At 47.1% G+C, this 11,193-nt stretch overlaps 1 protein-coding gene across 2 annotated transcripts in view; it reads left to right on the forward strand.

Annotated features, from left to right (window-relative positions):
- Positions 1 to 10,606, forward strand: part of LOC111145183 (vinculin) — a 113,357-nt gene extending 102,751 nt beyond the window's left edge. The window contains exons 19-22 of one of the 2 annotated variants that reach the window (XM_022499900.1): positions 2,919 to 3,122; positions 5,116 to 5,319; positions 5,703 to 5,807; positions 8,504 to 10,606. In XM_022499900.1, the coding sequence (XP_022355608.1) occupies positions 2,919 to 3,122; positions 5,116 to 5,319; positions 5,703 to 5,807; positions 8,504 to 8,650 (660 nt within the window). In that variant the 3' untranslated portion in view covers positions 8,651 to 10,606. The remainder of the gene's footprint in view (positions 1 to 2,918; positions 3,123 to 5,115; positions 5,320 to 5,702; positions 5,808 to 8,503) is intronic. The other variant, XM_022499901.1, reaches the window with a different exon arrangement.
- The last annotated feature ends 587 nt before the right edge of the window (positions 10,607 to 11,193 follow it).

Consider the following 11,193-nt stretch of genomic DNA (forward strand, 5'->3'; position numbering starts at 1 on the left):
TCTGTCCATGCAAGTGTCCGTTCCTGCGACCTGCGACATTTGGGGTCTTTTAGAAATTGTTTTTCTTTCTCAGGATTGCTGAATGTCTTTAAGTGCTCTCTTGCTAAGTATCAGTACTCCAGATGTGAAACAGTCTTCTGTGGGCTCTGCTAGAGTTGGTTGAAGTGTTTGCATTTTCCTTCTGTTTTCCATGAAAGCAGGTATGTGCTTAGGAGCTTTGTGCTTTGTCCTTTTCTCAGAATCATCTCACCCCCCAATTCAAGACCACTCCAGGTTAACTCCAGCTCCACAAATCTGAAAGTGTAAATATTCATGTGGTCGGTGAAAATGTGGGTGCTGCACCTGTCAGGCCCCGTGAATAACTTTTGCCTATTTCCCCTGAAATGATGAAAAGTGCATGGTAGCTTTTCTAGATAAGAACTAAATATTCTTGCTCACTGGGTGGTGAAATGTAGTTTTAACTCAGTTCTCAACTGTTTGTAATATGACCCCCCTCTTCTAGATCTTTATTCCCACCATTTATTTGCCTTTTCCTGCCTTCGGCCATCTCAAGCTCTTGTATTAACTGTAGTTTCCGGGGGACCTTCTACTTGCAGCTGATCTTGGGTTTTTCCAGGCTGGGAAATCGACCTTGGTTTTTGAAACTCTCTATTTTTCTGTGCTGCTAGCTGTGAACCTAGGTTCTAAGAAGGAATGAATTGTGACCTTGCTGGTGTTGGGCCTGGCTGTGGAATTATTTATAATTCTACCGTTCCACTTGGGGCGTGCACACCTCCAGGACCGTTTACAGAGTCCCAGTGCATGTGGAAAGAGGGGTGGAAGGGACAGTGGAGCTTGGTTTTACTCAAAGATTGTAAAGGCAATCTAAATTTCATTACAACATGGGGCACCTGGGTGGCTCAGTCGGTTAAGTGGCTGCCTTCGGCTCAGGTCATGATCCCAGGGTCCTGGGATCGAGCCCCACATCGGGCTCCCTGCTCAGTGGAGAGCCTGCTTCTCCTTCTCCCTCTGCCTGTTGCTCTGCCTACTTGTGCTCTCTCTCTGTCAAATAAAGAAATAAAAGCTTTAAAAAATAAGTAAATAAATAAATTTCGTTACAATAAACCCAGATATATCATGTAGCAGGACACAAAATACACTTGAATTATAAAACTTAAGGGGCAGACAGCATCGGCCTAAATATTTACCCCACTCTGCTGTTTGTGGCCAGAAGTCTTTAGGTCTGACTGTGTGCAGGCTTGGAGCACTGGAGAATTGCCGACTTTGAGCTGTGAGTCAGGAGCTCCTTGACCGTGTGTGTTTGGGTGGTGAGGGTGGTATGTGTTTGTGTGTCTGTCTTTGCACACCTTGAGACTCTGCTCCCCAGCAGCAGTGAGCTGGCCTCTACTCTAAGGAGTCCTGGTTGATGAGTCCTGGTTGAGACAGAGTTTAGGGAAAGGGTTTAGAATGTACCTGAACCCATTGTTTGCTCTGAATTCTCCAACTTTGTCATCACATTTTGGAGACAGGTTTCCTGTGCAGGATAAGAATTTTAGGGGCGATAGCAACCTCAAATAAACTTACAAGTAAACTCTTCCTCTTGGTTAGAGATGTTTGATATAAAGAACCTGTGTTCCGGGATGCCTGGCCAGCTCACTAGGTAGAGCACGTGACTCTTGATCTTGGGGTTGTGAGTTCAAGCCCCACCTTAGGTATAGAGATTACTTTAAAATTTTTTTTTTTTTTTTTTTTTTTTTTTTTAAAAAGAAGGCCCATTCTTCATATACATGGCTTGGCTTCATTTAGGCAGTTACTTTCCTTTTGTTTTCTTTCCCCTCTGCCTATTTCACATCTGATCACACTGCCACTTGCCTTGGCCTTTCGGGATCTCCATCCATGGTATTAAATCCATTCTCTCCCTGTCACAGGTCCTGTTCTCTCGTGGGTACTGATTTGGGCTCCTCTGAACTCAGCATTGGTCAGTAGCTATGTTCCTGGGTTATCTGTGAAGTATGTACCTTAAGGTTGGATTGAGAACCCTGCTGTGCAACAGGAGAGATTTAAGTTGTACCCCGGGAACAGCTTTCTGGGTCAGTAGTAGCAGTGGGTGCAGGAGGAGGTCATGGAGGTGTTTGTGTCCAAGGGTCTTGAGGGGATAGAGAGAACTGGTCTGAAGTGTGGGTTTTCCCTGAGATGGGAAGCTGGGTGAGGCCCATTCTGGAGGCTCCTTTCCGCTGGCTGATTGTGGGAGATTTGATAAGTCCTCCTCACTCATCATTGCATTCGTTTTCTGTGCCTCTTTCCTGGTTTGCTGTCCGTGGCTTCTGCTGTATCATTTTTAAATGCTGGGACCTTTTAACTCCTGCTGGAAATAATGATCTGTGTCTGGCAACTTGCAGAGCTGACTCAGGTCACTTCCTGTGTCCCAGAAGATCTAGAACAGTTTCCATAGGAGCTAGTGGGGGCTGGGGGGGTGGGGATCACTTTGTTCCATTCAGAGCAAGTTGTGTGGCCGCATTTACTTTTTTCCCTCTGGATTCCTTTTAAAGGTAATCAGCTACTATTGTTTGGTTGTTTGGCTCCTCAGAAATGTTATGACATGAAAATTATTCTTGGCAAGTTTAACTTTGGTGGTAAGTGTATAAATAAAAAAGGAATGCCACTTGCTTTCTTGGTTTAAATTTTTCTCGGGAAACCTTTTGCCATTGGAGTGAGTCTCTTTCTTTCCCTCACTGACAACAGGGGGGGCTCGGGCTGGTGCTGGAGGCTGAGAATCCCCCTTCGGTGGAGTTTGGTTCATCTGGCTTCTGGAGAGGTGCCGTTTTTCTTTCCCATCCTAGGCAAGCTTTGGTTACTAAACGCAGTGATGCTCCGCTCCCCCGTCCTACTGCTCTGACTAACAATGTCCCTGTTTCTCATCCTCTCTGCCATCGACAAAGCCGGGTAACCAGGCCGCTGAGGTGGGTGTAGGTGTTGTAGCTGAGGCAGATGCGGCCGATGCTGTTGGGTTCCCTGTCCCCCCTGACATGGAAGACGATTTCGAACCTGAGCTGCTGTTAATGCCATCCAATCAGCCGGTCAACCAGCCCATTCTGGCCGCGGCTCAGTCCCTGCATCGGGAAGCTACCAAGTGGTCTAGTAAGGTACTGATCTAGCACCCCTGGCGGGGCTGCTCTGTATGCATCCGGCCATGTGCAGCCTTGACACATTGCATCACTCATGATCTGTGCAAGTCCTGTGAGTCTGAGCAGGGCGGGCCTCTGTCTGTCTGCACCTTGTTGTCAGGACTGGCTTCACGAGTTTGATAGGTCTGCTAATGCCCGATTAATTGGATTGCATTTATGTCCAGTAGAGATGGGGTCACTTCCTGAAAGGATTCGTTTTCTTACTGACCTCGGGGCCACGATTAGAACCCTAAACTCCTTGGGAAGCTCTGGGTCTCTCAATGACTTGCAGGTCAGGAACCACTGTAGACCACTAAGAGGTCACCTGGCCTGACCATGGAGCTTATCCTGCCACCCCGTCCTCTGCTGACCTGTCACGGATGGCTCAGGTGGAGTGGACCGGAGTGGGAAGCAGCTTTATATGGCAGGGCCTCTGGGGCGGGCTGCTTGCTGCCCTGCACTTGGCTCCCTGGCAGATGCTGGCCTTGACGGGAACCCACAGGGAAGAGGGCTTCACTGACTGCTTGTCCAGGTGTTCCAGGGGGATGGGCTGGGGGTGGAGAGCAGAGAGCACTCAGGGCTGCAGGATGGGCAGCAACAGAGCTTTGGCCTTGGGACTGAACCAGCACTGGTGTGGGGAGTGGAGGAGGAGGGTGATCACTTTTTTCCCTTCGAAGGTAGCATGTTGCAAGAAGGAAGGGTTTGAAGAGTGATGGATAATAACTAACCTCAGCACCACACTGTTTTCTAATCAAGTTCATGAATCCTGGAACGATCCCAGGTCTACCCTGGAAGAGATGGGCCCAGACGGCCATGTCTAACCTGCCCCTGTTCTCGTGATTTTTTCCCATCCCCATATTCTCTGTGGCCTCCGTGACTGCCTGAGATGTCACACGCCTCCCAGCATAGCGCTCGGCCATCTCTGGGTGCCTGTGGGGGTGTCTCACAGGGCGCCCAGCAGGGCATGGTTTGTGTATGCCTCACTGCCTTGTGCAGAAAATTGAAAAGCGTGAGGGGAAAAATGAGTAGGGCCTGACCTTTTTAGGTAGTTTTGCACATTGCGGTTGTTGTTTCTGGTTGTTAGCAGCCAAAAGGTGTACCTTTTGAGGGCATAAAGTAAATTCCTTATACATTTCTTTATTACGCCCCATGAGGGTTTTAATGAACCCAAACACCCCGTTGAAGGTAAACCGCAATGAACTGGAGTGGGGGCTCCATGTACAGCTTGACTCATGACTTGTACTTTTCTGCTCTTAGCTGAAGGTCTCTTTAATTGAAGCCACTTAGCTGAGAGGACTGAGGAATTGATTCTTGGCCTTTTAAAGTGTGACAAATTAAAATAACATGTTCCCTGAGGCCTACAGGACAAATAAGACACAGTAGCAGGGAGGACAGGAACAGTCTAGGTGAGAAAATAGATCTTTTCTCACCAAAGCTGATAATAGTTACTTGGTTTAAATTCTAGCTCAGCAGCCACAGTCCTTGGCTGCTATTTGTAACAAGGGTTAGGGTGAAGAGGATGATTTCAGCGTCTGGAAAGGCTCCTCTGTATTTTTCCCCTCAAGCAAGCTCTCCCGCTTTCCCCTCGTGAAAGGAAAATGCCTGTTTAACCAACTTCTCCGTCCCGTCCTCATTTTGATTGACATGATTAACCTGGAGATGAAGTGCTCGTTCAGTGCTATGCGGGGCGCACATATTGCCCTTCCAGACTAATCTGCAGGTCTTCCTCTTTTCAGTAGGGTCGTCTCTCTCTGTCTCTCTCACTGAATGCTGGGAGGAGCCCCCCGGCTCCCTCTTCTCTCTGTCCTCCTGTATTGTCTGTATCACTCAAGAACAGTCCTTTTCTTCTCTCCCTTCTAGAGGCTGCTAGAGCAGCAGGCTCCCTCCTCTCTTCTCTGCGCTTCTTCCTTCCTTCCCTAACTTGGCCACAGTGTGGGCTGAGCTCACATTATATCTTTGCTTCTCTCTCTAGGGCAATGACATCATTGCAGCAGCCAAGCGCATGGCTCTGCTGATGGCTGAGATGTCTCGGCTGGTAAGAGGGGGCAGTGGTACCAAGCGGGCACTGATTCAGTGTGCCAAGGACATTGCCAAGGCCTCAGATGAGGTGACGCGGTTGGCCAAGGAGGTTGCCAAGCAGTGCACAGATAAGCGGATTAGAACCAACCTCTTACAGGTATGCAAGGGAAGCGCGCGTGTATGTGTCTGTGTATGTGTCTGAGTTGGCGTGGGAGGGAGAAATCAGGAGAGAGAAAACTGGATGAGCAAGGAGGTGGTGGAGGAGCTCGGAAGAAATAGCAGAAGGGGAAATACACATGTGTATTTGGGAAAGATAGGAAAATTTCTTGCCTAATCAAATGAAAAAATTATAATGCTTCCTTTCTGAACAGAGGGACTGTACTGATCCTAGGGACAAACCAAGTGGGATTCTGTGGCTAATTTACAGGGTGCCTTCTGCACGCCAGCCTCTAGGAAATCAGAGATAGAGAAGTCGTGCCCTCAAAGAGCTTGTGGGCAAGGAAAACATTAGAAACATGCTAAATTAAGTTTGCTTCTTAGGTATGCGAGCGAATCCCAACCATAAGCACCCAACTCAAGATCCTGTCCACGGTGAAGGCCACTATGCTGGGCCGGACCAACATCAGCGATGAGGAGTCTGAGCAGGTATGTGTCCGCTGCTTCTGGTTTCTTGCTAACAGCTTTGGAGCCCCTTTATAGTGATTTAACTCATCTTTGGGGAAAATCTGACCTGTGACTTGAGTATTCAGTATGTGGAATGGACTCTTTAACTCTCTTAGAAGGGCATCTGTGTTGCACAGATGCGTCAGAAACTTCAAAGGGGAAGGAAAGTTCTTGTGCAACTTTTGTCACTTCACAGAGGGGAAGCTGAGGCCTGGGGTGACGTGCCAGTTAACACCGGGGACTCTGCTCAGTTCTTTGTCTCTGTGGAATAGGCGTGACTCTCTGGAGGCCTCCAGTGCCCGTCCACTCCTGCCCGTTGTGTCTTTGCGACTGGAAAGCACTTGTGCTTCCCAGCTCACTGGGTGAGAAGTACCTGGGGAGGTGAAGAGCATCGGCTTTTCAGGGGCCTGAGACAGGCGTGTGCCGAGGCTGAAATGCCGGCTCAACAGAGGTGCTTCTCCTGGTTTCTTTGACAGACACTGAAATAAAGTTGGTGGGAGGGTTCTTTTAAGGGCTGGCAACCACTTTCTGGAGTCTGTCCTATTTCGCTGCCTCCTGGAAACGTGGCCCAGGACTATAGGGAAAGCCCTCCTTTGGGCATCTCTTCTCCTCCGTATCTCCTCTCTAGTCGGCCCTGCTGTGAGCCAGTCTACTAGTGTCCTCTTACTGTAAGTAGCACATCTTTCGTTGAACTGCCCAGATGGGTACACACAGATACGCATGTGGGACTGTATTGGGCACTGAGTAAGGGAGTAAAAAAAAAATAGAGGGGCGCTTGGGTGGCTCAATCGTTAAGTGTCTGCCTTCAGTTCAGGTCATGATCCCAGGGTCCTGAGATCAAGCCCAACGTCGGGCTCCCTGCTTGGCAGGAAGCCTGCTTCTCCATCTCCCACTCCCTCTGCTTGTGTTCCCTCTCTTGCTGTGTCTCTGTCAAATAAAATCTTTTTTTTTTTTTTAAGATTTTTATTTATTTACTTGACAGAAAGAGACACATTGAGAGAGGGAACACAAGCAGGGGGAGTGGGAGAGGGAGAAGCAGGCTTCCTGCCAACCAGGGAGCCCGATGTGGGGCTCGATCTCAGGACCCTGGGATCATGACCTGAGCTGAAGGTAGACACTTAATGCCTGAGCCACCCAGGTGCCCCGTCAAATAAAATTAAAAAAAAAAAAAAGATTTCCTAGAGTTCCTCTCCCTGGGGAACTCACAGGTAGTTTGGGAGACCACCCTGATCTCAGGCCAGGAGCACCTTGGAGGAGACAGGGAGGCTACGGTCTAGTACGAGTGGTGCTTTCATGGCTGTTTTCATCCAATAGCTCTCACCCTCACCCTCCTCGTGCGCCGTGGGTATTGGATCTTCACCCCTGACTTCCATGTATTCTAGGCAGGGTGTGGGCACTGGGCTGTTTCCCATCATGTGGTCTCATCTACCCCAAGAAAAGGAAGTGGTGGAAACAGAGAAGGAAGGATAGGACTCATAGTTTCAGACCATGTCATTTAATTAACCAACACAAATGTATTCTGGGAATATCTACTACGTTCTACCTCATATTCTAATAAAAAAGGATAGACACTGATAGTGTGGAAGAATGCAAAAACACAGGACTGCAAGTCAGAAGTTTTGAGTCCTCATCCTGATTACGGTGTAAGTTTGGTTGCAAATCTCCTAACCTATCTGGGCCTCAGCCTCTTTGTTGACTGACTGAAAAGATCAGCTGACCGGGAATTTAAGCCCATAGTTACGCCTCTCAGAGCCGATGAACCCTTAGAAACTGCCTGGACAAATTTTACAGATGTGAGCATTTTCCAGGGAAGAATCTAGAGACTTCACAAAATCCTCAAAGGGTCTGTGGCTCAAAAATAGTTTTTTTGTTTTGTTTGGTTTTTGTTGGCTCAAAAAGAGTTAAGAATTAAAAATCAATACGTTCTCTGACTTTCTGTGCTGGAGTCCTAGTATGATCCTAGCCCTCTAAGCTTGTGTGCTTAGGAGATTTATTTATTTAGATTTTCATGGATTTACAAATGATTGGTTTGTTCATTTGGTTATTTCTTCATTCATTGTTAAAATTATATATTTATGAAATACCTCTTTTGTGCCAGGCACTGGCCTAACATGGGGCGTGGCAGTGAACAAAACTCACAAAAATCACTGCCCTTGTGGAACTTAAATTTTAAATAAATCAGGTAAAACAGATAAAACAGATTAGGTAAAATTTACATAAAGCGTAGTAGTTAGTAAGGATGGGTTCTATGGAGAAAAATGAAGACTTGGAGGATGAGCAATGCTGTCACTTGGGAAGGTGTTTGTGATTTAAAGTAAGGTGGGCAGGGGGGTGCCTCACCAAAGTGACTTCTGAGCGAAGATCTGAAGGAGGTGAGGGCTGAGCCATGAGGGAAAAGCATTCCGGGTAGAAGGAACAGTGAGAGCCTGAGGCAGAAGCTTGTTTGAAGAGCAGGCAACAGTACATGCTAGAGGCCGGTTGAGGGTATAGTACATAATCAGGGGTGGGTTTTTTGGGGTTCTTTTTCGTGCTCCCCCTAACCTCCCAGTGATGCGACAAGTACAGGGATCCCGGCCGCAGGCAGGGGGACCTGCAGCCCACGCCTCGGTTGGGCTGGTTTTGAAGGGAGGGCCGCCTCTGGGATGACAAGTAATGGAGAGTTTCTCTTTCCTTGCTAGGCCACAGAGATGCTGGTTCACAATGCCCAGAACCTTATGCAGTCTGTGAAGGAGACCGTTCGAGAAGCAGAAGCTGCTTCAATCAAAATTCGAACAGATGCTGGATTTACACTACGCTGGGTTAGAAAGACTCCCTGGTACCAGTAGGCAGCTGGTCAAACGTGGTTGGCACAGAAACCCCTACTAACTAGAATGAAATGATCTGAGTCCCAGACGATGCCGTGAATTGCTAGGGGGTTATTGGCCACATCCTGGCCTGACATAACAGAAAGGAATGGGGCCTCTTCACTTTAGAAACCATTTATACTCTTGTCATGGACACTATGAAATGTTTCTCCGTATAAAGCCTGTATTCTCCAACACAGTTATACTCGTGCACACTCTATCCCAATAGGAAGGCTGGGTTTCTGGCCCATGGACTTCACATAAGCTCAGAAGCCAAGACTGAACACTCTGCTCCGCCCTCGTTCCCTGGGGGACAGTTCCTCTTCTGCTTCCTTTTCTCTTCCCCCTCCCCTCCAATCCTCCCCACCAGGGTCCCAAGACCCAGGCCCAGGCAAGTTAGTTAAGAAGGAAATCACTGTGCCTCCAAAATTTGTTTTGGCTTTCCGTGTTGCTCCTGACCCTGGCTGTGCTATCTGGGTCCTTTTCAGAAGTGAGCTTTGCTGCTACAAGGGAAGATGGCCTCTGGGGAGCCCCAGCGCATGGGGCCTGGATTCACCTCTTGCCCGTCCCCAGGTTAATCCTTCTCACTTCCCACAGTGCAAAACCAAATTTCACTCTCAGGAGGAAATCACAGAATCACACGATTCTGTCTTTACCTTGCCCCTGAGCAATGTCTGTGCTAGGGAAGCTTCCTGTCCTATATCCCGCCTTGGCCTGTGAAGGTAGCCATCCCACACACTGTGTGTCCTGGTGCTCTCTGCCGCCGGAGGGGCAGAGTAGCCGGGCGAGGCCCTGCCCTTCTTCCCGGCATGGCCACTCTCAGGCGCCTCATGCTTTGTCACTGCCTGCAGAGATCTGTGCTGAGGCCTTATCATTCATTCTTAGCTCTTACTGTTCTTTCTGAGCTGTAATGCTGCATTTAGTTTTTAACCAAATCATGTCCCCAATCCTGGCTTTTGTATTCTTCCCTCATACCCTTCCTAAACAAGATTTTAAAGATATGTGTTTGTTCATTGTAATTTTGAAAGATCCTTTTTATCCTTTGGAAATTCACCTAAGAACTGGTGCTTGCCCCCCAGGAATGTTTAATAGAAAGGCAATCCTGTCTGAAGGGCACTTCCTACCTAAGGGAGATTGGTACTTGCAGTCTGGAACTTTGGCACCGTTGGGGATGAATCAGTGGGAAATAGTGCTCAGTATATTCCTACCTCCCTTAACCAAGTCCCTGTTATCCCTTCCTCCCTCCCAAGTACAAATGCTCATGAGTAATGGATATAATATTTAATTATTACCCTAAGTTTCCTATTAGCAAAGTGAGAGAGAATTTTTCCTTTTCTGCATTATCACTGCTGTCTAAGCATTGCCCAGCACATGAAATCCTACTTCTTCCCAAAGCCAGAACTGGATGAGTAAAGGAGTAAGAACTGTTGCCTGAATGTCCTTTCTTCTCACTTCCAATGTGTGTTAAATCCCAACATCTACTGTGTAAAACTTGTCTTCAGTTGGTACTGTACACTCAGGCTTCCTCTATTTTCTTTTAACTGATGAATATTATTTTCAAGGCCCTCAGCATATTTGTATAGTTGCTTACCTGATATAAATGCAATATTAATGCCTTTAAAGTATGAATCTATGCCAAAGATCACCTTTTGTTTTATGAAAGATTACTTAGAGGAAATAAGAAAAATCATGTCTGCTCTCCAGGTTCTTCCAGTGTTTTGAGACACTGGTTTACACTTTATGCCGATGTGCTTTTCTCTAATATCAGTGCTCAAGACACAGTGAAACAAATTAAAAAAAAAAAAAAAAAAATCCTGAAGACTGATTAGAGACATCATCACAAAAAACTACAATTTATAAGCTAGGATTTGTTATATGCAAATATTTTTTGCCTCTTCTTTTGTTCTGTTTAAAACAATAAAGTGCATTTGTATAAATAATGCTTTAAATGATGGGTATATTATTTTAGCAGAAACATTTAGATCAGCTTTCTCCTTTGTTTTGAAAAACAGCCAATGAAATTAATCCTCAGGATCTCGAAACCAAAGAGGTTTATTTAATCCATGTGTTGAACTGGATGAACAGCATACAGTACTGTATAGCAGCAGTGTATTTACCTAACAAGGGTCTGCGTACTGAAGCCCAGCTTTGGGGATTTTACACCAGGAGGAGGTGACAGGCGTGAACAAGAGGAGGAAAACACCAGATGTGGATCATTCTCTGGCTGAAGTAGTCTGTCGTCATCTTAAACACGCCCAGCTAGTCGTGGGGACTGTCACCCCGACAGGGCCGCAGCTGTTACATGTACAAGAATACCACGGGTCTGTTGCTCTTATATTTCAAGGCCCAAGGTAGAACGATAGGGCTGTCAGAGATCCACCAGGACTAGAAGGCCGAGCTAGCTTTGGGGACATATTCCTCTTGCTTGAGGAAGCACAGACCAAAAGTAGGAGTAGGTACTTGGGATTATAAGGGACACATCACTGTTTTTGCCTGATTTTCTGGATCTGAAAGGGGATCATTAA

Source organism: Enhydra lutris, unplaced genomic scaffold (genome assembly GCF_002288905.1).
Source record: "Enhydra lutris kenyoni isolate GAN:26980312 unplaced genomic scaffold, ASM228890v2 scaffoldscaffold12, whole genome shotgun sequence".
NCBI lineage: Eukaryota > Metazoa > Chordata > Mammalia > Carnivora > Mustelidae > Enhydra > Enhydra lutris.